This window comes from Tupaia chinensis, unplaced genomic scaffold (assembly GCF_000334495.1).
Source record: "Tupaia chinensis unplaced genomic scaffold, TupChi_1.0 Scaffold000133_1, whole genome shotgun sequence".
NCBI lineage: Eukaryota > Metazoa > Chordata > Mammalia > Scandentia > Tupaiidae > Tupaia > Tupaia belangeri.
The window spans coordinates 3358825-3384702 of record NW_006159602.1 but is presented as its reverse complement, the minus strand read 5'-3'; the positions used below and the strand labels follow the sequence as shown (position 1 = coordinate 3384702).

The following is a 25878-nucleotide window of genomic DNA, read 5'->3' as shown; positions in this document are numbered from 1 at the left end:
CCCCCTCCCAACAGCCCCCAGGCGGGGCGGGAGAGCGGCCATGAAGCGAAGCCGCAGACGCCTGTCAGCTGCCTCCCGGCGCCGCCCGCGCCGCTCCCATTGTCACCGCCTCGTACGCCGGAAGTGGGGCTGCGCGCGCCCGGGAGGCTGTCGGGAGGGGCCCGCGAGGGCGAAGCGGAGAGAGGCTCGTCGCGCTGGCGCGTGAGGAGCCTTGATCCTTGCGGGCCACCGTCCCGGAAGTGGCATTTAGAGGAAGAAAGTACTAGGGCTGTTGGGGCTGAGGAAGTTTGGCAGGATTCTAGGTGCGGCTCGTTAGGACTTTTTGTGATGTGTATTGAGCCGGAGGGACTGAGGTTTTTAGTCGCCTCTCCGTAGGGAGCTAGCTTCTCTCTGAACTGCCCCGCGTGTGGCGCAGGATGAGCCGCGGGCCTCCTGGTAAGAGCTTATCTGCGAAAGCCTACCGTCTTCGTCGGCGGCACCCTTAGTTATGACATGAGCTGATGTTTTAGTGCCTTACCATGGCCCAGCGGGCAGTGTGGCTTGTAAGCCACGAACCCGGAACTCCTCTTGGTGGCACTGTGAGATTTTCCAGGTAAATGCAAGTTTGAATCCCCGGGATGCTGGATCGGGGGACGGATGATAAATTCCAGCATAGTTTTTGATGCATTTTAGTCCGCGTCCGCCACAGATAGTCGCGTTACTTCACTCTTGTTTTCCTCTATTAAATAGAGATGTTAACAGTCTTTCCTCAGTGTCGTATAAGAATAAGATGTGTTGATTTCTGGCACACCTTAAACATGATATGTCTTCTAACGTTAGTTTTGTATTTTAAAATAAACATCACGTAGGATTGGTGAAGATGGTGAAAGAAAATGGAAATTTAGCACACTTAATACATTTAATGATAAAGTCAGACATTTCAACTTATTCTTGTGAAAAAAAAATCATTGCTGAATTGTTATCAGACTGTTGTTTTCATATTAACAATTTATCATTGGGAGAAATCATTAGTTTACAGCCTGTAATTATTGAAGAAAGTAAAAAAATTAAACCACGTCCACCTTTTTGTAGATGTTGTAAGTTGGCCTGGTCCCACTTCTAGAATTTACCGTATCGTATCAAAATCACTCAGTGCAGAAAACTATACAATAACTGGTAGACCGCTGGAGGCAGTCCGGTGATCTACAGTATTCTTCCTTTTGTTCTTAGTGGCAGTTGACAGTTCGTTTTTTGCCACCAATTCATTCTCTGAAGAAAGCTCTATAGTGGAGAGGCATGGTAAAATTGAGATTAAGACGGGTAAAAATGACTATATTATCATTATAAGTGAAATGTGGTTGGCATTGAAGATGTGAAAAATTCCATCTTAGCAACTCAAACAATTTTGTTACTTGAGAGCATCAGAGTTGGCATTTAACCATTTTTTCCTCAGGATAACTGGCTTATATTTGTTGTGTTGTTGGACCTCAAATACAGGAAGTTAATAATATTCTGTATTCTATGACTCATCGTCCTTATTGGCTCACTAAAGGTACCCATCATTTTATTTATATTATTCCTTTCAGACCTACTTGTAACTGCCAGCTCCCTCCCCTCTCATATGTTTCATATTACCATTTTATTTGTATGTATTTGTGTGTGTATTTTTCAAATTACATAATTAAGTGTGCTTTAGACTTCATTCCCATTTCTCCCCACCATTTTTAAGAAACATCCATGTTACTTTGTGTTCATCTAGAGCAGCACCACCCAGTGGGATTCCTACAGTGATGGGAAGGGGAGACGTCTAAATCAGTGCCGGCTTATATTATCGCCACTAGCCACATGTGGCTATTGAGCTTTTGAACTGTGGCTAATGTAACTGAGAATTCATGAGAAACTCAATTGTTCATTTTATTTAATCATAATTAAATAGCCACACGTGGCTAGTGTCCACCGTATTGGCCAGGGCAGATACAGGCCATTGCCTCCACTTGCTCTGTAGGACTCCATGGATCACCTTCCTCGTCATTTCACCTATCCCTTTTCCCTAGCAGTGATCTTTCCAGTTGTCTGTGAGGGCATATTTAAACTGATTTTGACTAAATACTGCTAAATAATGAACTCCTCAGAATGCTTTCACCTATCTACACAGTCACCAGAAATAAGAAAGGGTTCCTATATCTCCATTCTTTCCTAACACTTATTCAGATTTTTAACAATAAGGGGCATCCTTTTTTTTCAATTTGCACTCTTTTGTCTTGCAATGATTACTAGTCCTTTGGATTCCCTCTTCTATGAATTGTCTGTTCATATTCTTTTGCCCATTTTTTTCTTTGAACATTACTGAAGTTTTTTTTTTTTTATTTCCCGTTGATTTGTAGGAGTTCATCATGTATTCATCATGTATTATTCCTATCATTTATTATTATAGATAATACAGACTTTTCTTTTAATTTATCATTGTCACTTAACTTTATATTGCTCTCACACGTGGCTAGTGTCCACCGTATTGGCCAGGGCAGATACAGGCCATTGCCTCCACTTGCTCTGTAGGACTCCATGGATCACCTTCCTCGTCATTTCACCTATCCCTTTTCCCTAGCAGTGATCTTTCCAGTTGTCTGTGAGGGCATATTTAAACTGATTTTGACTAAATACTGCTAAATAATGAACTCCTCAGAATGCTTTCACCTATCTACACAGTCACCAGAAATAAGAAAGGGTTCCTATATCTCCATTCTTTCCTAACACTTATTCAGATTTTTAACAATAAGGGGCATCCTTTTTTTTCAATTTGCACTCTTTTGTCTTGCAATGATTACTAGTCCTTTGGATTCCCTCTTCTATGAATTGTCTGTTCATATTCTTTTGCCCATTTTTTTCTTTGAACATTACTGAAGTTTTTTTTTTTTTATTTCCCGTTGATTTGTAGGAGTTCATCATGTATTCATCATGTATTATTCCTATCATTTATTATTATAGATAATACAGACTTTTCTTTTAATTTATCATTGTCACTTAACTTTATATTGCTCTTGGTTAAACAGAAATGACTAATTCTGATGCAAAGTAGGTTAATACTTTTGAGAATTTGTTGAAGTCTTTCTCTATGGTTATTACCCCTAAATATTTTTCTATATTATCATCTCTTAACTTTACAATTTTATGTGTTATATTTAGATCTTTAATCCTCCATCTGTATCCCCCCTCTTTGGATATGGCATTCAGGAGGAACCCCATTTTGTTTTTCTCTATACTGAGGGTCAGTTTTCTTAACAATATCTTCCAAGTAGTATTATCTTTTCTTCATTTATTTCTGGGGCTGTTGACAATGTTTATTATATCTGCCATATAAACTTTGGCCTATCTCAGTTCTATTATCTTTGTTGTATTTTTTGGGCCAGTTCTGTACTGTTTATTGTTTTTATCTGTTGCTTTGTAGCTTATCATAAGATGTAATAAAGGTAATATAATAGAGGTAAGACTTTTACTATCTAAAAAGAGCCCTTTGAAGAAGTAATGCTAGGTCTCAGAATGTTTTCCCACTGTGCTTAGAATAATATATTAGAAGAAAAATTCAGGTACATTCAGGTAAGCTTTATGATATCCCTAAAGAGGCAGCAAGTAGGTTCAAATAATTGATTTGTCACTTTTATTCTGTATCATTGGATGAATTATTTTATTATTTTCAATTCTCTCACCTCTTGGGGCTGATGTTAAAGTAAATAAATATGTATTGGTATGTTTTCCATATATATGACAAAGGATTATTGTCCATCATTTAAGACATGAGAAAGCAAATGAGCTTTTCCCTATCTAACTACTTATTTCCAACAACAATACTTGTTTTCTATTCTGGTTTAAAGGTTTGCTGTCCAGGTAGTAATAACAACAATTTTAGTCTGTGTTTGGTTGATATTGTACCCTGTAGTTGTAGAGCCACTTAAGATTTGAGTCTGTTTTAGAAAAAGTGTAGAATAAATTTGAAATGACAGGTTGAGTCATCCAACAAGACATTTATCAAGCATACATAGAGGCATCGTGCAAGGCCCCAGATAAACTTCTTAGTTCTACATTTAATTATGAATTTTTTTATACTTAAGAACTTTAATTATCTTCTAGATAACTAAAGCAAAAGATACTGGACTAGAATTTAGTCTTTATTCTTACCCCGAGACTTAGAAATGGCATTTTCTTACTAGGCAATTACTAGTATGCTAGCTAATTTGTCCCTTTTCTCAATCAAGAAAATGTATCAGGAACCAGCCCCATGCCCTAGTGGTCAGAAGAAGCAGATCCCATATGGCCATTTGTGGTTCAGGTCCTGGCTCTGGTGGCTTGAGAAATAGGCCAGGCATATGTATGTGACTGTCCAAAATCCCAACAGGATGGAGAAGTAGAAGAGAAGGGATAGCAGTGTGACCACGCCTCCTTGGGGGGTACTTTCTCCCTCTTCTCCCATCTGCCTCTGTAGTGCATGAAACTAGTAACTGTTAAGCATCCCCTGGCAATTTAAAAAAGAAAGAAAGGAAGAAAGGAAATGCATCAGAATGTGAACAGTGTTCACTTGTATGTGGATGACCTTGAATACATTCTTATTTTCACTTTTAAAAATTAGTAGTGGGACCACCAGTTGCTTAATGGCTATGTTACTGGACTCCCATGTAGTCGACCGCAGTCCGAGTCCCAGACCTGGTGGCTTAAACTCACACCAGACACATGTGCATGTGTGCCCAAGATCCCGAGAGGAGAATGGAGAAGGGATTATGGCATGGCCATCCCCCCTGGGGGATGAGTTCTCGCTTTCTGTCTCTCTGTCTCTTGTCTTTCTGGTGAGCGCACGTGCCCTATAGCAAAAACCTCTCCAAAAAAAAGAAAAAAAAGTAGCAAACGTCAGTAATTTATTAGCAAAAAAACATAGTTTTAGCCAGGTGTGTTTTTGACTCTTGATAAGAACTGCCAATTTGTGCCATCCTTTATTTTACACTTAAGAAAACAGGCTTAGGGAAGTTGGGTGATTTACTGAAAAATTAATAACTAGTTAATAGATAGCTTTGTTATGGCTTTAGAAATGGGAAGAAAAGTAGTTTTGGAACCAAAAAATAATACCTGGGGCTAGCCTGTGGCATAGTGGTTAAGACAGCTGGATCCAAAATGGTCAACTGTGCACTTTGAGTCCTGGACCTGGTGCCTTCAGGAACACACTGGGTGCATGTGTGTTCATGCCCAAAATCCTGAGAGGAAAATGGAGGACAAGGGATTGCAATATGGCCATCCGTCTTGGGGGGTGTTTTCTCACTTTCTCTCTCTCTGTCTTTCTCTGAGGAGTGCACATGTTCTATATCGAAATTTTAAAAAGAAAAGAAAATGTGAGCAAAAACATTTTCTGTTTTGTTGTTCCATTATGTTTTTTATTTGTCAGAGAGTACATGTACTGCCTGAGAGAGATACAGGAACAGAGGGAGAGAGAAAGAGAAAACATCGCACAGTGGGGTATGGTCACACCGCAATTCCTTCTTTTCCATTTCTCCATCCTGTTGGGATTTGGGGCATGCCACATACATATGTTCAATGTGGTTTTCAAGCTGCCAATGCCAGTATTCCAACCATGGTTGGCGGTGTAGAGTCTTGCTCCTTTAATCCTTAGGCAATAGGGCTGGCCTGTGTTTTCTATTTTAAAAAAAAAAAAAACGATGAATTAGTAACATATCATTGTATCATTGAACCCAAAGCATACAAACTATGAATGATTGTTCAAATTTTCTTCCTTTTTTATTACCTCATTGTATTTGTCAAGACTGTATAGATAAACCATTATTACTAAAACAGTCTTATTTTCATAAAATAAAATCAGGGCTTGGCAAGAAGGCTCATGGTACCTGTTATTCACCATAGATTGGGTAGAATAGAACACTTACTTTAGCACGTATCATTTCAACTCATGAATCCAAAATTGTGAAAAGTTAAATTGAACCATTTCTTTAATCCCACTCTACTAAAATGGATTCAGAAAGGGAAAATATTCTAATAGTTGCTTAAAATGGTCCAGGTATATATACTCCTTACATACCAACAGAGAGTCTTGGATGTTTGAGACATAAGGATTTTGATTTAGAACCAATATACTTTACTTATTTTAAAAAATAAAAGGGAACCAGCAGTTAGCATAATGGCTATGTCACTGGACCCCCACGTAGTCGACCGTGGTTTGCGTCTCGGACCCGGTGGCTTAAATCTCACGCCGGGTGCATGCCCGTGCGTGCCCAAGATCCCAAGAGGAGAATGGAGGAGAAGGGATTGCAGCGTGACCATCCCCCCTGGGGGGTGATTTCTCGCTTTCTGTCTCTATGTCTCTCTCTGTCTGTCTGGCGAGCGCACACGCCCTATAGCGAAAACCTCTCCAAAAAAATAAATAAATAAATAAAGTGAATTAAACATTTACAGTAATAATAACCCTTTATCATTTGACAAAATACCATGTTTGAAACAGTAACTGTAGTAGGGACTTAATATGTAATCCTGTGATTGTTGGGTTTTGTGGGTGTGTATATGTATTTTTTTGTTGTTATATATTTTATTGTTATTGTTTGCCCTCTGTGTTAGGTTTTTTTGTTTTTTTTTTTTTAGTACTTCCATTTTGATTTTACTTGGAAGAATCATTTATATTTCTGTTTTCATAATGCAGGCGGTATCCAACTGTTGAAAAACGAGCCAGAATCTTCAATGGAGCAAGTTATGTGCCTATTCCCGAAGATGGTCCCTTTCTTAAAGCAGTACTTTTTGAACTTAGATTACTGGATGATGATAAGGACTTCATGGAGAGTCGTGATAGTTGTTCACACATCAATAAAACATCCATCTATGGACTCACTGTAGGAGGTGAAGAGCTCTGGCCAGTTGTTGCTTTTCTAAAGAATAGCATGATATATGCTTGTGTTCCACTAGTTGAACAAACTCTCTCCCCTCATCCACCGTTAATTAACATTAGTGGAATTTCACAAGGCTTTGAACTGCTTTTTGGGATACAAGATTTTCTTTACTCGGGTCAAAAAAGTGACAGTGAGCTAAATGCAAAATTGAACCAGTTACCTGACTTACTTCTACAGGCATGTCCATTTGGCACTATGTTAGATGCCAACTTCCAGAATTCATTGGATAATATTAACTTTGCTTCTGTGACTCACCCACAAAAACAGCCAGCCTGGAGAGCTGGAACGTACAAAGGAAAACCACAGGTTTCTATTTCCATCACAGAAAAGGTAAAATCCATGCAATATGATAAGCAGGATATAGCAGATACCTGGCAAGTTGTTGGAACAGTTACTTGCAAGGTGAGATTTTTCTCTGTTATTTGCATTATTGTATCACTTAGCACATGGAGCAAAGCAAAACTTGCTAATTGTATTTTACATTGTTAAATAGCATTCTTGATTTTCTTTGTAAGTTTATTTTTTTAATGAGAGAAAGGCACCCCCAATAGGGTTCTCATACTGCAGTTGACCCCCAGCCTCAGCCAAACCACATCATGAGCACACATATACTTGCCCAGTGTGCAAAGGGAGGCCCCAGGATATGAACTCAAGACTTCCTAAATCTTAAGCAGTAGTCATTAGCAGTTATAGTCATGTGAATTTTTTTTAATTATTATTTATTTAATTTTATTTATTCATTTATTTTTAATTTGACCAGGGAGAAACACACACACACAGAGAGAGAGAGAGAGAGAGGTGACCAGGGAGAAACACACACACACACAGAGAGAGAGAGAGAGGGAAAGGGAGAAAGGAAGCCGTCAGGTCTGGGACTCAAACCGTGGTCGGCCAAGTGGGAGTGTCCAGCACCTTAACCACTACGCCACCTGCTTGTCCCAGTCATGGGAAATTTTATAATCTTATTGTTTTGCATGCCTTGCTGGTTATTTTACTTATCTGTTGCTGTACAATGAATTGTTCCATTACCCCAAAATAAACATTTGTTATTTTTAGAGTTTCTGTAGGTCAGAACTTTAAGAATAGCTTAGGTAGGGATTCTAGTGAAGAGTGTTACGCTATTATAGGGTCATGGTAGATTACAGTAGGGGCTACAGTTGTATAAAGGTTTGACTAGTTCTGGAACATCTACTTGCAAGATGGTTCACTTATGACTGGCAAGTTGCTGCTGGTTATGTGGAGGGGAGACCTCAGTTCCTTTCTACATGGACTGCTTACATATCTTCACAACTTGGGAACTGGCTTCACAGAAGAGAGGAAGGAAGGATAAGGAGATATGCGAAGCTATTCTTAATTACTTACACCGAGAGGTCACATAGCATCACTTCTACTTCTTTCCATTCACTAGAAGTAAGTCACCAAGTCTGAACCACATTTAGGGGGTATGGAATTAGGCTCCACCTTTTGGAAAGAGTAGGGTCAAACAATTTGTGAACATATTTTTAAATCACCACATGTATTTTCCATTTTCTCTAGAAGCGTAAACTTGACAAATCTCTGATGTGATATTAAAATCATTTCAAAGAGCTATTTTTTTATAGGTCATGTATAGGGCACTTGGCATTCACCATAAGAGGGGAGAGAGAAAAAGAGAGAAAGTGAGAAATCATCCCCCAGGGCTCAAGGCCACACTGCAGTCCCTTCTCCTCCATTCTTCTGGGATTTGGGGCAGGAATGCATGGACACACACTCCACACCCAATGTATCTTTCAAGCTGCCAGGATTGGTACTTGAACCGGGTACTCAGCCATGTGAGATCCAGGTGCCTTAACCGTGCTACCTGGCTGATGCAAAGAGTTTTTGTTTTATTTAAACAAGGCAGTAGGTTAATATAGAGTTATCTGATTTAAGGTTAGTAAAAAGAAAAGGTGATGGGAATAATAATACAGTAAGGAATGATTAATGCCATGTTGAATAATGATCAAATATTCTCTGCCAGCCTCATGTGGTTAAGGGAGCTAAATCCCACATGGTTGACCACGCAATTCAAATCCCATTCCCAGTGGCTTGAAAAACATTCTAGGCATGGCCACATACCCCAAAGCCCAACAAGATGGAGAAATGGAGAATGAATTGCAGTGTGACCATGCCCCATTGAGGGTTGCTTCTTCCTTTCTCTGTCTCTCTGTCTGTCTCTGGCAAGTGTATATGTCTCCTGGCCAAAAAAAAAAAATCTCTAAGTAAACTTTCTAAGTAAGTCTATATTTATAGTATTCTCAGGTGTCTTTATTTTTCTGATAGCCTCCTTTATTCTTTGCAATTATGAATGTAGCCTAGGGCTGGCCCCAGGATTTAGTGTTACACAGAAGAAGGTGGATCCCATGTGACGAACCGAGATCAGCCTCCTAGCCCCGGAGGTTTGAAAAACATGCTGGGTGGACATGCATGTGATCAGGGTCCTGATGGGATAGAGAATTGGAGGAAAAAAGGATTGCAAGATGGTCAGGCTTCTCTGCCCCCCTTTCCTGCCCCTATGCATACACGTACCCTCTGGCATTAAAGAAAACCGAAAAAATAAAATTAATGAATATAACTTTTTGTACATCAGACTTAATGTTGAGTTACTTTGTATAAACCCTATGATTAAAAGTGGATTTCAGAAACAGAATTAGAGCTTTGCGCAGTGGCAGTATCGTAGCCAATGAGGTTTATCTGAGGCGTGATTATTGCTAATTGAAAAACAGAATTAGAACAGTCCTGACAGAAGTTAGGTCTTTGTTTTGTTTTCCTTTTTCAATGTAAAGATACCTAAGTTTTTGGATTTATTTTAAACTCATTTCAGTCATGGTCAAAAATACATTTGAGTTTTTCATTTTATTAGAAAGAGCTGTTGTAAATCACTCCAAAATTGAGGTCTTAATAGATTATGTCATTTATAAGTCTTTTAAGTAGTTGAACTTTTTTCTCATAAATTTAGTGAAATAGGGGCCAGCAGGTGGCTTGGTGGTTAAGGACGCTGGACTCCCACGTGGGTGACCACAGTTCAGATTTTGGACCTGGAGGCTTGCTTTCTCTCTCTCTTTCTCTTTTTCCTTTCTGGTCAAATTAAAGTTAATAAATACATAAATTTAAAAAAAAGTTCAATAAAATAATTCTTTTTAAAAAAGGAGGTCCAATGAAATAAAAGTATGAAAATTTACCATTTCTGGTTTTTATTTTAAGGCAGTAAATGGGATATGTTATATGTAATATAATGCTAATTAATATAACATTTAAATATCTCAGTAAATAGACTGATGCTGGCTTAGTGCTTATAGCAATTTTTGATTGATCCTATTTTTAGTCCTCATAGATTATCATGATGGAGAATGTTTTTCTTTAGTAAAACTTTATTCTGGGGCCAGCATGTGACATGGTGGTTAAGGGCACTGGACTCCCACATGGTCAGCCATGGTTCGATGCCCTTCAACATAAGATTCAGTTACATTCTTTTGATGATACTATATCTTGCCAAAATGGTGTTCTCAATAATTGCTGTGATTTAAAAAAAAAAAAAAATTAAATTAAAAAAAAAAAAAAAACCTCTAAGTAAATGGTTGAGGGAGATTGCTGTAGTGGTACAGTGGTGATTCAGTGCTCCACGGTGCTGAGGTCATATGGAAAGGTCCTAGGTTCATATCCCCACGGCTCCCTGTGCAATCTGGGCACACATGGCATGCAAATGATCCTGGCCAGCTGGGGTTTAGATAACAGCATGAAAACCCTGTTGGGGGTGCCCCTCTCTTTCTGCTCATGGAAGAAATAAGTAAACTTTTTTTTAAAAAGATAGGAATATAGCTATGTACTATGTTTTGTAAAGTTGAATATAAATAGTCTGTTAGCCATGTAATTTTTAAGCACTTGAGAAGTTTTATTATGAAGCTTACTGTAAATAAAAAATAAATTATCTTCATCTTGTCCTTATCCAATAGAAAGCCTGGTGAACCCAATAAACTAAACTTTTGGTCCACTAGTTTTCTATCTTTGGAAAAGTCACGCAAGTATGTGAATCTTTCCTCACTTTAAAAAGGTCTTGGGGTCTGATTTCTCACTTTCCTTCTCTCTGTCTTTCTCTAGGAGTGCATGTGCCTTATGGCAAAAACCTAAAAAAAAAAAAGGCAATAAACTCTTAAGTGCCTTCTATTTTTCTACTCTCTAGTTCTAAGGGCCAGATTTACATGTGCCAGTTTGGTTTAAAGAGCTGTATACATGGGGCCAGCAGATGGCGTAGTGGTTATGTCGCTGGACTCCCACATGGCTGACTGGCTTGAGTTTTGGACCTGGTTGCATAGCAGTCATGATTGATGCATGTGGTTGTGTGGTCATCTTCCCTGGGGGGTGATTTCTCACTTTCCCTCTCACTGTCTGTCTCTGTCTCTCCAGCAAGCAAACACACACTATGGCAAAACCCTCTAAAAAACAAGAGTTGTATACAAATTCCTTCTATTCATAGGATGGATATGGTAAGTGACTGATAATCCAGCAGTTTAAGTGTCTAAATAGGGGATAATTTGTTGGTGGTTTTATGATTGCTGTTTCTCTGACCCTTGGGCCAGCAGATGGCAAGGAGGTTAAGGCAGCTGGATCCCACATGGTCTACTTTGCAGTTCAAGTCCCAAATCTGGTGGCTTGAAAATCACCCCTGACACATGTCCATGCATGCCCAAAGTCCTCAGAGGAGAATGGATGAGAACGGATTGTGGTGTGGCCATCTACCCCCCCAGGGATGATTTCTCTTTTTCTTTGTCTTATGAACACACATGCTCTACAGTAAACTTTAAAAAAAAAAAAAAAAAAAAAAAAGAAAGAAAAGAAAAAAAAGACTATTAGCAGATAATGTAATAAGCATAGACCAAATATTTTTAACATTAATAGTAGTTATCATTAATGTTTGCTCATTATCTCTAAAAATCTATCAGAGAACAAAACTACTCATTTATTCTTACTAGTTCACGTAAAGTAACAGATGACTTAAAAGTTGGATCAGTAAAATCTGTTTTAAACTATTTTAGTAAGGTGTTTTTATTTAGAATCATTCAACTTGTGCCACTATACTTCCCAGGTAAGCAACCATGGAAAAGTTGAAACTTTATTAATCTTTATTTTGGTGTTTTTATTTTCAGTGTAATTGACATCATAACTGTCACTGGAAGACAAATATAAGACACTAATTATACATGTGATACTGGTCATAATGGCTCCCTGCTCTTTAAATGTTTATACTGTGTTGCAAGTACATTTATGAATTCATATATATGTCAAGCAGTAGATAAAACAAAGTGAGAGACCAGTAGATGGCATAGCAGTTACATTACTGGACTCCCATATGGGTGACTGCTGTTCGAGTCCCAGACCCAGTGGCTTAAAAATCACACCTGTTGGGTGTGTATGCATGCTTAAGATCCTGGGAGGAGAATGGAGGAGAAGGGATTGCAGCATGGCCATCCTCCCAGGGTGTGATTTCTCACTTTCCCTCTCTGTCTGTCTGTTCCTCTCTCTTCCAGTGTGCACACATGCCACAAGGCAAAAACCTCTTAAAAAAAAAAAACAGTGAAACACTTCATATTAGAATTTAAAACAAAAGTAAGATGTATAATTAGTAAAAGATAACCAACTACGCAACAATCACTTTTTGAGTATGTCACAGATTGCAAGGTGGTATAGGCACTGGAGACATAAAGAAAAGTATAACAACACTTTTTGGTTTTAAAGAACTTTAAGCATTAAGAGGGAAACAGAGAGACAAAAATACCTATAGGTTAATGCATGGTGCAGACTGCATATATAATAGTGCATTTAGAATTAAGCATTATGCCTGCTAGGTTCAACTAAAATATATCTATCTATATAGCTATATATAGATAGATATCTCTTGCTAAGCCTGTATATGGTTCAATCAGCCAGCTTGATCCAGTGTTTTAAAAAGTAAACACCAATTTAGAGTTGAGGTACAAAGAGAGCTGTGACTTCTAGCTTATACACACAAGTAAGTCTGGTTGGGTCAGAAAATGCCACTAACAAGATTTATAGGAGAAAAGGTGTTTAATGTAAGAATTACAGCTTATTCAGTTAAAGAGGAGCTGGGGAAATATTGGCTGTGCTTACAGAAATAGTCACTAATGACTTCATTCTGAAAGCTGGAGTAGTAAGTAAACAAAGCAAAGTTCACAGAGAAGTTTGAGAAGCTGCAGTGTCCTTTACATCCTCAAAGCTGGAATTCAAGGGAAGGTCTACAAGAGTGCCATCTCCGTGAACCTGTCATAATTTAGCTTTTATGACCTCCTAAGAATAATGGCTTCTGTTTCCTTTCTCCTTTCAAAATCTCTTCTAAGTAGCTCTTATTGGCAAACTAATTCAGACCACATAGTGGAAGAAGATCCTGAGTTTCTCTTCATGGCACATAGAGTCTATAGTGGTAAAAACACAGAATGTAAGGCTAAATGAGGTAAGACGTGAAGAATGAAGTGTTTACAGGAAGAAAAACACTGTAGCTAGAGGGAATAGCATTTACATTGTACATGATACTATAAGACAGTGATTTATTCAGAAAGATGTAAGAATCAGTATGTCTACAGCATAAGTTGCGTGGTAGAAAATGATGAAAGAGGTAGATGGGAACCCAACAGTGAAAGTCTTTAAAAGTAATACAGAACCAAAGGAAACCAGAAGAAAGCAGTCTGGATGTATTCAGAGAACTGTAACAGAAACCGTAAAAGCTACAGCAGTGTGGTTGCAAAAAGGAATGGGGAGAAGTCAGTGAATTTAAAATACCTTTTTAAAAAGTGTTTTAGAGGTAACCAGCGTTGGTGATACAGGATCCTCAAAAGGTCATGGAAAACACTCCTATGAAAAAAACCATGCATGTGTTTCGTTTTTTTACACCAAAATTAACTCATATTAATTTTTTTTTATGAACTTTTTTAAGTACCCTTGTATAAAAAGTCTTCTGGTCTCTCTGACTTGGGTATCTGACAGCATAAAACCATTCATCAGAACACAGAAGGTGAGGAGTATAATGCTGAGAAAGAGGAATTAAATTAGAGAAAAATGACTGATAAATTCAAAAAAACAGCTCAAGCACAAGTTAAATGCTTCTGAGATCTTGGTAATAATTGCTCGTTTGTATCGCAGTGTGATTTGGAAGGAGTCATGCCAAATGTTACCATCAGCTTGAGTCTCCCCACCAATGGATCTCCACTTCAAGATATTCTAGTTCATCCTTGCGTGACTTCTCTTGACTCTGCCATTCTTACTTCTAGTAGCATTGATGCAATGGATGATTCTGCATTTAGTGGGCCTTATAAATTTCCATTCACTCCACCTTTAGAATCATTCAACTTGTGCCACTATACTTCCCAGGTAAGCAACCATGGAAAAGTTGAAACTTTATTAATCTTTATATTTATAAGTACTGTGTTTGCTTATCAACAGTACAATTTGAGACAGACAGCATGGCACTTGAATACAGAGTGAAAATCACTCTATATTAAAATAATTTTAATTTCCTGGTTTTAGTCTCAGTACAACGTAGTCTACTTTTCTTACCTTCGATACAGTGAGATTACAAATCTGTTGTACTGTTGATAAGCAAATCATTTGTACTCTTCGTCCAAATGAGAATTCATGAATTATTTATAAGATGATAGTTGATAAATAAAAATGAAGATTCATTTCTTTTTTCTCTGGCATATATAGTACTCATTTCAAAGTCATTAATTTTTAAAAATTTTTTTGAAGTATTTTATTCAATTTTATTTTTTTAATTAAAAAATTTTAAAAAAATAGAAGGAAAGTGAGAAAACAAGCTGCCCGGTCCAGGACTCACACCATGATCGGCCATGTGGGAGTCCAGCATCTTTAACCACCACACCACTTGCTAACCCCTTTTAATGTTTTTGCATAAGGAGTACATGGTTACAGGATAGATGCTGGTATGATTTAGTCATGATTTTAATCATGAACATAAAATACCTCTAGTCTCAGGCAACCTTAGTTACAAATGTATATATTATTATTATTAATAGCAACTTACTGCTTATAGAATAACTAGTTTGAGTCATTGTCCTAGGCACTTCACATGTATTTTGTGTAGTACTAATTAGCAATCCTTAAGGTAGGTATTATCCCCCACTGTACTGACAAGGAAAGTTCCCAGAGAGTTTAATGACTTGCACAAGGGCAGCTCCTGTATTTGAACCCAAATATTCCAGATTTCCAAAGCCCACCCTCTTTTCTCCTGTACTATTTATTTCATGTCTTCATTGTGAGTTAGTAGGTTAGCAAAATCTATTCAAGCTAGCGTAAGGAAATTTATTTTGAGAATGCAAAAGACAGTCTCACTGTATTGAAGGTAAGAAAAGTAGACCAAGTTGTACTGAGACGAAAACCAGAAAATTAAAATTATTTTAATATAGAGTGATTTTTACTCTGTATTCAAGTGCCATGCTGTATTCAGAGAACTGTAACAGAAACCGTAAAAGCTACAGCAGTGTGGTTGCAAAAAGGAATGGGGAGAAGTCAGTGAATTTAAAATACCTTTTTAAAAAGTGTTTTAGAGGTAACCAGCGTTGGTGATACAGGATCCTCAAAAGGTCATGGAAAACACTCCTATGAAAAAAACCATGCATGTGTTTCGTTTTTTTACACCAAAATTAACTCATATTAATTTTTTTTTATGAACTTTTTTAAGTACCCTTGTATAAAAAGTCTTCTGGTCTCTCTGACTTGGGTATCTGACAGCATAAAACCATTCATCAGAACACAGAAGGTGAGGAGTATAATGCTGAGAAAGAGGAATTAAATTAGAGAAAAATGACTGATAAATTCAAAAAAACAGCTCAAGCACAAGTTAAATGCTTCTGAGATCTTGGTAATAATTGCTCGTTTGTATCGCAGTGTGATTTGGAAGGAGTCATGCCAAATGTTACCATCAGCTTGAGTCTCCCCACCAATGGATCTCCACTTCAAGATATTCTAGTTCATCCTTGCGTGACTTCTCTTGACTCTGCCATTCTTACTTCTAGTAGCATTGATGCAATGGATGATTCTGCATTTAGTGGGCCTTATAAATTTCCATTCACTCCACCTTTAGAATCATTCAACTTGTGCCACTATACTTCCCAGGTAAGCAACCATGGAAAAGTTGAAACTTTATTAATCTTTATATTTATAAGTACTGTGTTTGCTTATCAACAGTACAATTTGAGACAGACAGCATGGCACTTGAATACAGAGTGAAAATCACTCTATATTAAAATAATTTTAATTTCCTGGTTTTAGTCTCAGTACAACGTAGTCTACTTTTCTTACCTTCGATACAGTGAGATTACAAATCTGTTGTACTGTTGATAAGCAAATCATTTGTACTCTTCGTCCAAATGAGAATTCATGAATTATTTATAAGATGATAGTTGATAAATAAAAATGAAGATTCATTTCTTTTTTCTCTGGCATATATAGTACTCATTTCAAAGTCATTAATTTTAAAAAATTTTTTTGAAGTATTTTATTCAATTTTATTTTTTTAATTAAAAAATTTTAAAAAAATAGAAGGAAAGTGAGAAAACAAGCTGCCCGGTCCAGGACTCACACCATGATCGGCCATGTGGGAGTCCAGCATCTTTAACCACCACACCACTTGCTAACCCCTTTTAATGTTTTTGCATAAGGAGTACATGGTTACAGGATAGATGCTGGTATGATTTAGTCATGATTTTAATCATGAACATAAAATACCTCTAGTCTCAGGCAACCTTAGTTACAAATGTATATATTATTATTATTAATAGCAACTTACTGCTTATAGAATAACTAGTTTGAGTCATTGTCCTAGGCACTTCACATGTATTTTGTGTAGTACTAATTAGCAATCCTTAAGGTAGGTATTATCCCCCACTGTACTGACAAGGAAAGTTCCCAGAGAGTTTAATGACTTGCACAAGGGCAGCTCCTGTATTTGAACCCAAATATTCCAGATTTCCAAAGCCCACCCTCTTTTCTCCTGTACTATTTATTTCATGTCTTCATTGTGAGTTAGTAGGTTAGCAAAATCTATTCAAGCTAGCGTAAGGAAATTTATTTTGAGAATGCAAAAGACAGTCTCACTGTATTGAAGGTAAGAAAAGTAGACCAAGTTGTACTGAGACGAAAACCAGAAAATTAAAATTATTTTAATATAGAGTGATTTTTACTCTGTATTCAAGTGCCATGCTGTCTGTCTCAAATTTATTCTCCATGTCCTCTTTCAACTGATCTCATATTCCACATGATCTTACACCTCTAGGACCTATACTGTATAAGTAAGTAGTCTGTGTCTTACTTGAGATGCCCCGAAAAATGATTGGCTCACCCTAGCCTACAGATTGTTTCCACTTCAATCAGTGATGATCAATTGAATAAACTGTTGTTGAACTCAGGGATTGTGAGCTGAAGCAGCAGGAACTGTGGGTAAGGCAGCAATAATCATTATGTCCAGTTCATAATCTGTGCAGATAAGAGAACCTAAAGGAATAGAGCAAAGACAAGTAATGATAGGAACAAGAATATATAGTATACCTTTGTAAGTCACCTTTTTATCTCTGGCAACAGAATCCCTGCACCGAGAATGAAATGTAGATTATCACTTCTGTAAATCAAAACAATATGGAGTAATAACCCATCAGTCATTAAAGGCCATATCTGTATATAAAGACTATCATGTACACACACACAATATATATAATGCACATTACTGTTAGGGTTGTTTTGTTTTGTTTTTTTCAATCACCAGTAGTATTTTAGACCCAAAACCTGAGAATTGTATAAAAGTTTGTTTATGTTTGTTTCCAGGTCCCTGTCCCACCAATTTTGGGTTTTTATCAAGTGAAAGAGGAAGAAGTACAACTAAAAATAGCAATTAATTTAAAACTTCATGAAAGTGTGAAAAATAATTTTGAATTTTGTGAAGCTCATATACCCTTTTACAATAGGTAGGAATAAATAATATAATGAAAAGTATGATTTCTACCTTCCTTGATGTATTTCCACTGCCCCATGGTAAATTATTTGCCTATTTAAACCTTGTAAGATCTAACTAATTCGGGGACCAACACGTGGTGTGGTGGTTAAGGTGCTGGATGCTCCCACATGGCCGACCATAGTTCCAGTCCTGAACCTGGTGGCTTGCTTTCTCACTTTCCCTCTCTCTCTCTCTCTCTCTCTCTGCATGTGTGTCTCAGGTCAAATTAAAACAAGTGAATAAAATTAAATAACTATTTTTAAAAATCTAACTAGTCTAATAACTAATTAGTTATTCAAACTAATGTGTGTGGTTTTATTTTTTCTTTTAAGGTTTTGCCGTAGGGTACATGCGCTTGACAGAGACAGTGACAAAGAAAGTGAGAAGTCACCCCTCCCCTCCAGAGGGGATGGCCGGGCTGCACTCCCTTCTTCTCCTGGAATTTTGGGTACACACACACGTGTGCCTGGAATGATTTCAAGCCACCAGGTTCAGGACTCAAATCACAGTGAACCATGTGGGAGTCCAGGACCTTACTGCCATGCCACCTGCTGGCCCCTAAATTAACGCTGATGTTAAGCCAAAACACAGTCATAAAATGATCACTTTACCTTCAAATGAGTCTTCATTTTTTCTTTTCAATTAAACTTGCTAGTAAATTAAGTGTAGCTTCCTCAAGGATTATTTTACTGTCAGCTTAATTTCTATCATTTTCTGTGGGCTCTGTACAAAACAAGCCCCAGTGGTCAACAACCTGGTAAATTAGTTAATTGTATCTTAAAATTGTTACCTCATCAGTTATACTTTTCAATTTATTCTGCAGCATAGTTATTTTCATAATATGTCAGTCCATATGACTCTGTTAGCACAGTCTATATAATTATATCACTGCCTTTAGGAAAAATAATTAAATGTATATCATCACCAAAAATGTTTATGTGGTTTCTAGGTTTGTTTTTTTGTTTTTTGTTTGTTTGTTTGTTTGTTTGTTTGATGTGTGTTACAGTATTTGTTATTTGTTCTATTTGTTCTACCAACTTGAAAACAGATCTACTTTTATACCATCTGGTATTAAATAGTAGTAGGAGGAGGGTTTAACTTAATTTCTTAGAATTCCTTATCTGTAATCATTTTTTTTTCTATTTTTGTCATTTTCTTTTTTAAAGAGGTCCAATTACACATTTGGAATACAAAATTAGTTTTGGCCAGCTTGAAGTATTTCGAGAGAAAAGCTTATTAATCTGGGTTATTGGTAAGCAAGGTTTTGTTTGTTGATTTTTTTTTTTTTCATTTCATTTGCTATACAATCTACTTAACTTAGAATAGTTGATAGATGCATTTGTTTTTAGGCCAGAAGTTTCCAAAATCAATGGAAATCAATCTTTCTGGAACTATAACGTTTGGAACCAAGAATCAAGAGAAGCAGCCATTTGACCAGATTTGTATTGGAGGTACAGCATATTTAAAGGTAAACTTATTGGTATGGCTTATTACATTAGAATCCGTTCCTTTGTGTTTTTTTTTTCCACATTTTGTTGATGTACAAAAATAAATCTTAATTAAATACTTTCAGTACCAAGTTTAGCTGATATATACATATCTGTGAACATGTTTGACTTTAGGTATAAAACTCAGTGAGTAGAATGAACATACTATAAAGTAGCACCTAGCTGAGGTTATATAGCTTACAGTTTTAGCTTTAATAAATTAAAATCATAAAATGTTAAGATAAATTTGCTTAAGACTTAAAGGCAGGAAAAAGATTAGGATTCTGTTTATATAGTAGGTAGATGAACCTATCAATAGCTCAAGAGAATACAAAAAACCTTAAGTCTGGAAAACAAAGCATAGAAGAAAATCAGTCATATTTTAGTCAAAAGTCATAAATTCTATTTCACCAGTTCAGTCTCATGTTATTAATGTCTCTTTCTGTTTGTGGTCTGATCTTTCTGTCTAAATTCTGGAAGTTAACATTCAGTTCCAGACTTGTCCCTACCATTAAGTTGGCCATTTTCTTAGTTGTTTTTTGGACTTTTATTTCTGTGTGTCTGTCTTTAGTTTTCCTGGTATAGCACTCTTGAAGAACTTCTTAGAGAGCTGGACTGGTGTTTGTAAAGTCTTTCAGGTTTTGTTTGTCGGAGAATGTTTTTGTCTTTTCTTCCCATATGAAGGATAATCTTGCCAGGTATAGAATTCTTGGTTGAAGTTGTTTTTCATTCTTCATTAGGAGATGGCATGGAGGTTGGAGTGACTGGATACCATGTGACCAACAGGGTTTGAGTGCAGGACCCAGTGGCTTAAAAGACATGCCAGGAATGCATGCATGCATACCCAAAGTGCTGAGAGGAGAGTATGGCCATCCCCCTGGGGGATAATTTCTTGCTTTCTATTTCTCTGCCTTTCTCAGTGTCTCCATCAAGCATATGCGCCCTATAGCAAAAATCTCTCTTAAAAAAAAGAGAGAGATTAAAATCAATGCATAAACTCAGGGGAAGTGGTAGTGAAGTCAGAAATATACCAGTAATAATTCATTTATTATTCTTTTTTTAATTGCCAGAGGGTGTATGCACTCTCCAGAAAGAGACCAGGTGGTGGGGGAGTAGAAAGCACTTCAATCTCGTCTTCTCCATTGCTCTATCCTGTCAGAATATGCCCAGCATATTTTTCAAGCTGCCCTATGGGATCTGGCTCCCTTCACCACTGAGCCACAAAGCTGACTTAGGAGTAACTTCTTTCTTTATTATTTTTTTTAAAGATTTGGCCTAAAGTTAGGGCATATACACTTGCCAGAGAAAGAGAGACTGTGGGAGGGAAATTGAGAAATCACCCACCATAGGGGATGGCCATGGCTCAATTCCTTCACCATTCTCCTCCTGGGATTTTGGGCACAGGCACACACACACATACACACAAATGCCCAGCATAAATTTCAAGCCATCGGTCCGGGACTCAAACCACAGTCGGCTGTGTAGTCCAGCGTCTTAACCACTATACCACCTGCTGGCCCCAGAAGGAGTAACTTCTAAGCTTAGTTCTATAGAGTTCAATTTTAGTTTTCTAGACAATTAAGTAGAGCAGCTTCTTGCCCCAAATAGCAAATAAACTGATGTGTTTGTTTAGTAGCATTTTTCTTGTGTTTCACTAAAAGGTGTTTGTGTTCCTGCCTGTAAAGGAATAATGATCTAAAATATACCCTAGGTGTGGAAGAGATGGTACAGTATGTCAGACAGCATAGGGAAAGGGACACCAGCTTGAGTTGAAATACCAGCTCACTGTTTACATGCTGGGATGCTATTTGCTTCCACACTGAACTTCAGTTCTCCACTTCGTAAAGTGGAAATACCTTGGAGTGTGGATTGGAGTTTATGTTAGTGAGATGGCTGTTATGTGTTTATAGTGGCAGCCTTTACAAAGAAATGCAAGGAGGAAAAAAGTGTGTGTGAGTATCAGCATGTATCCACACATGCAATTCAGGTTCAGTATTAATGGTTTTCATTTTGTGAACTGTGTGTGATAAATTCTTTGAAAGTAAGGGAAAAGATGTGACCAGATTTTTTGACAAATAGCCACCTTAACTCAGTATATTTCTCTCCTTTTTCTAGCTTCATTTTAAGATCTTAGATTACACACTCACTGGGTGTTATGCGGATCAGCATTCAGTTCAAGTTTTTGCATCAGGAAAACCAAAAATAAGTACACGTAAGTTGTACAGATTCAAATTAACTTAAGGGAATTAAAATGATGTGCAGTTATTACCTAAGGTAAATTTTAAATTAACAGAATTAAAAGATTGGGGAGTAAGCCCAATTTATAAAATTCTGGCTTCAACTCACCCTGCATAACAGTTTGTGAACTTCACATGACCCTTTCTCTGCCTTCTCCTGTGTATAAAAGGGTCTGGATGAGCAACAAGGATTGAGATATAGAGGTGCTTTAGTAGAAGTTAAATTTACTTTGTTCTGTCTGGTTGTAATAAACTGTTTTATACAGTGGTAGTAGTAGGTCTTCGGTGCTGGATAGAGTAAGAGTTTGAATCTGGCTCCAGTATTTCATTAGCTGTGTAATGTTGGGTAAGTTCATGAACCTAAGTTTTAGTTTCCTCATCTATGATATGGAAATGATAGTGTTATTTACCTCTTAGGATTATTATGAGCTTTAAATAAGATTATATTGAATAAGTGCTTCACATGGATTTGATATTAGATATTATTATTAAAAAATTGAAAATGTTTTTAGTATATATTGTAGTCAATAAAAACTATGTATCACTTTCTCTGTTCTGCCAAGAGAGCCATATAGAAAATTTCCTGCTTTCAGTAAGTTAATTGGGAGAATATTTACATTTTTTATGAAGCCATAACACTGAATAAACTAGTGGTTTTATCTCAGTGTAAATAGACCACATTCTAGATTATCTATGGGAAATATATCATCTTTACAGGTAATATCTAAACTATTTCAAGTATTTTATTAATACTGACTAAAATTGCTATAATTTTCATATAGGATGGAAGTTATATCTGCTGCTTGAAATAAACTATATTGGATAAAGAGCTCATTTTAAATTGATCATTATAACCAATCTTCATATTGGTTTCAGAATATGACTGCTATTTATACAACTGCTTAAAGCCTTTATTTTCTGTAATTTTGACAATAAAATTTATATTCACAATATACAACTTCTGAAAATAGTTTGACAATGATGCTAATTTAAATGATAGTACCTAACATTTATTGCTTGCTGTGTGCTAGGCATAGTCTTAAGTGTTTTGTGTATATCAGCTCATTAATCTTCCCAGTCCCACTGTAAGTACTATCTCCATTTTACAAATGTGGACACTGATAGAATGAGAGATTAGGGTCACATAGCTAGTAAATGGCAGAACTGGGACTCATACTTGAGCTATTGGCTATGGAGCCTGTCTGTTTAACAATATGGTGCATTGCCTCTAAATATTACTAGGTTCTGAAATTTAAAAAGAAGATTTTATATACATACACCACACTATATTCTTGCCATTATGAAGAAAGGCAGGAAGAAGAAAGGTATAAAAGACTGAATTGGATATTTAATAATATACGTAAGAAGAATTTGTATGTCTAACTGCAAATAAGCATTATTATATCTTTTTTTTTTTTTTTTTTTGGTCATCGAACACGTGCACTTTCTGGAGAGAGAGAAGAAGAGTGAGACTTCACATCCTAGGGGAGATGGCTGTGCCCCCATTCTTTCTCCTCCATTCTCTTCTTGGGATTTTGGGCATTCACACACATGCACCTAGTGTGATTTTTAAGCCACCAGGTCCAGGACTTGAACCGCAGTGAGCCATGAGGGAGTCCAGTGCCTTAATAACCTTCTGTTATATCATTTTTTTTGGTCTTTTAAAGAATTATTTGGGGACCAGCAGTTAGCGCAATGGCGATGTCGCTGGACTCCCACGTAGTCGATCGCAGTTCGAGTCCCAGACCCGGCAGCTTAAATTCATGCCAGGCGCTTGTGCGTGTGTGCCCAAGATCCTGAGAGGAGAATGAAGGAGAAGGGACTGCGGTGTGTCCATCCCCCCGGGGAATGATTTCTCACTTTCTGTCTCTCTGTCTCTGTCTGGCTGGCGAGCGCATGTGCTTTATAGCAAATAACTCTCAAAAGAAAAAAGCGAATAATTTTATTTAACTTTATTCATTTACTTATGTTTTAATTTAACCAGAGAGGAACAGAGCAAGCAAGTGAGCAAGCAAGGGAGAGAGAAAGCAAGGAAGTAAGCCGCCAGGTCCAGGACTTGAACTGTGGTCAGCCATGTGGGATTCTAGCTCCCTTAACCACCATGCCACCTGCTGGCCCCTTTTATATCAATTTTACAAACCTGAAAAATTGAGCTCAAAGAGGGTAGCATTTGTCTAAGGTTTCAAGGCTACTAAAGCAAAAGACTTAAATTTGATTAGAATATATCATTGAAAACTAAGGAAGCAACCTATTTAGAATGTTGCTAGAAAGCTGAGTGTTGATTATCTCTGACACTTTGAATGGGTGAAGAACAGGAAGACCAGAATCAAGACCATGGTGTAAAGATTACAGAAAGGAAACCAAAAAACAGTGTTTAATGTTTTAGAAGTTGAAGTAATAGTCCACCAGAAACAGACGTGGCATAAGTGAAGCATCTCTCAAGCTCAGAGATAAATTGTCTAAGTATTGAATGAGCCCATATTTGTTAAGCGGTAAAAGTTATAATAAAGCCTTGATAAAGTAGAATTAAAATGAATATTTCAAAATATTAACTTGAAATGATTGCTTTCCATAATTTGAAGAAATCATGACTTTGCTCCCTTCTTAAATTTTTGTTAAGATACAGTTGTCTTACCATTAATCTCATTTTTTTTTCTTTTTTTAGACCGGAAACTAATTTCTTCTGATTATTACATCTGGAATTCTAAAGCCCCTGCTCCAGTAACATATGGATCATTATTACTATAATTTTCTCACATTTAAATGGAATTTATATAGTGAAAACATAGCTTCATTGAAATCATAGCCTTATTTTTAATAAATGCATATAACCATTGAGTGGGAGGGAAAAAAAATCATCGGATGACTTAATTATAAAATCACTCTTGGGACCAGCAGTTGGCATAATGGCTATATCGCTGGACTCCCATGTAGTCAACTGTGGTTCAAGTCCCGGACCTGGTGACTTAAACTCACACTGGGCGTGTGTACATGCGAGCCCAAGATCCCGAGAGGAGAATGGAAGAGAAGGGATTGCAGCGTGTCCATCCCCCACTGGGGGTGATTTCTCGCTTTCTTTTTGTGAAAAGCCCGCGCCCCCTAAAAAAAAAAAAAAAAAAAAAAAAAAAAAACTCTCAAAAAAGATAAAAACACTCTTAATATTTTTTGTCTGATACAGTAAAGGACATTTTAAAGGCTAGTGTTTCCAATTTTGTTATCCTTTGATTTTATACCAGTATGATTAAGAATACACAAAAGTGGTGACTCATTTTAGCTTATTTTAGACAAGTCCTAGATCTGCCTGCCACACATGTTCCTTCCTGCCCTATGGCAGACATAACTAATCAATCACAGCCTTCTTTGAATACTGAGCCTTCCTGGATAAGGGCTCAAACTCCTCAATGCAGACCTTCAAGCGCACCTCCCAGTGGATTCGACATAATGAGCAAGAAAAAAAACTGTTATATTTGCCCTTCCAAACCTAAGTACTAAGCTCTAAGTATAGTTTATGGTTATAGCATATCAGAGACTGCATTAGAAACACAGCCAATGGTGACAAAGGATTGTTGCTTAAATAGTATACTTAATCAGAATTATCCTATTGACTAACAGAATCTGCATAATTCTATTTAAGGTATTTTTCTCTAGAGATACTTTTAAAGTAAGCTTGTTAATATACCATAGTAACATTTTGCTTAGGATGTCAAAAGGCATATTAAGATGAGTAGGATTTCTTCAGAAGATGAGCATAGTGTTTTGTGATTATTCAATGTCTATAGCCAAACTTTTAAGATAATTTACATATAGTATTGTTTTTTCTATGTTTTGTTAAATTTAAATTTATTAGTGGATAAGTTTGAGTAAAAAAATCAAAAGCACTCTGTGAGTGGAGTATCATTTAAACTTATTTCAGTCTTCTGTAACACATTTTCCCTAAATTTGTCACTCATTTTCTTATAACCATTCTTTCAATTTCTTCAGAAACCATCTGGTCATCTTCTTTATTCTCTACTTGTGTCTCAATTATATGTCACCTTCTATTTTCAGAGTAGTTCATTGTCAAGCTGAACTTTAAATGACCATTCAAGAAAAGATGGAATCTCAAGATCCTCAGAATTTAGTTCATGTCAAGGTTTTTTGGGGTTTTTAGGTTTTTAACTTTTTATTTTTTTAAAATAGAATAGAAGCATTATAAAAAATATGCATTA

General features: G+C 36.9%; 1 protein-coding gene and 1 pseudogene across 2 annotated transcripts; both read left to right on the top strand.

The window, feature by feature from the left end:
- The first annotated feature begins 228 nt into the window (after positions 1 to 228).
- On the top strand, positions 229 to 24665 carry AP5M1 (adaptor related protein complex 5 subunit mu 1). Of its 2 annotated transcripts, XM_006144856.3 has the most exons (8): positions 230 to 592; positions 6668 to 7313; positions 14082 to 14309; positions 17778 to 17917; positions 19113 to 19198; positions 19296 to 19414; positions 21549 to 21645; positions 24336 to 24665. In XM_006144856.3, the coding sequence occupies exons 1-8, from the start codon at positions 519 to 521 to the stop codon at positions 24416 to 24418; spliced, it is 1473 nt and encodes a 490-aa protein (XP_006144918.1). In that variant the 5' UTR covers positions 230 to 518; the 3' UTR covers positions 24419 to 24665. The 2 variants fall into 2 exon arrangements, with proteins under 2 accessions (XP_014441904.1, XP_006144918.1); XM_014586418.2 differs by lacking the exon at positions 14082 to 14309 and having other exon boundaries at positions 229 to 592.
- LOC114007167 (uncharacterized) lies at positions 9584 to 9768 on the top strand (annotated as a pseudogene).
- Positions 24666 to 25878: the final 1213 nt, after the last annotated feature.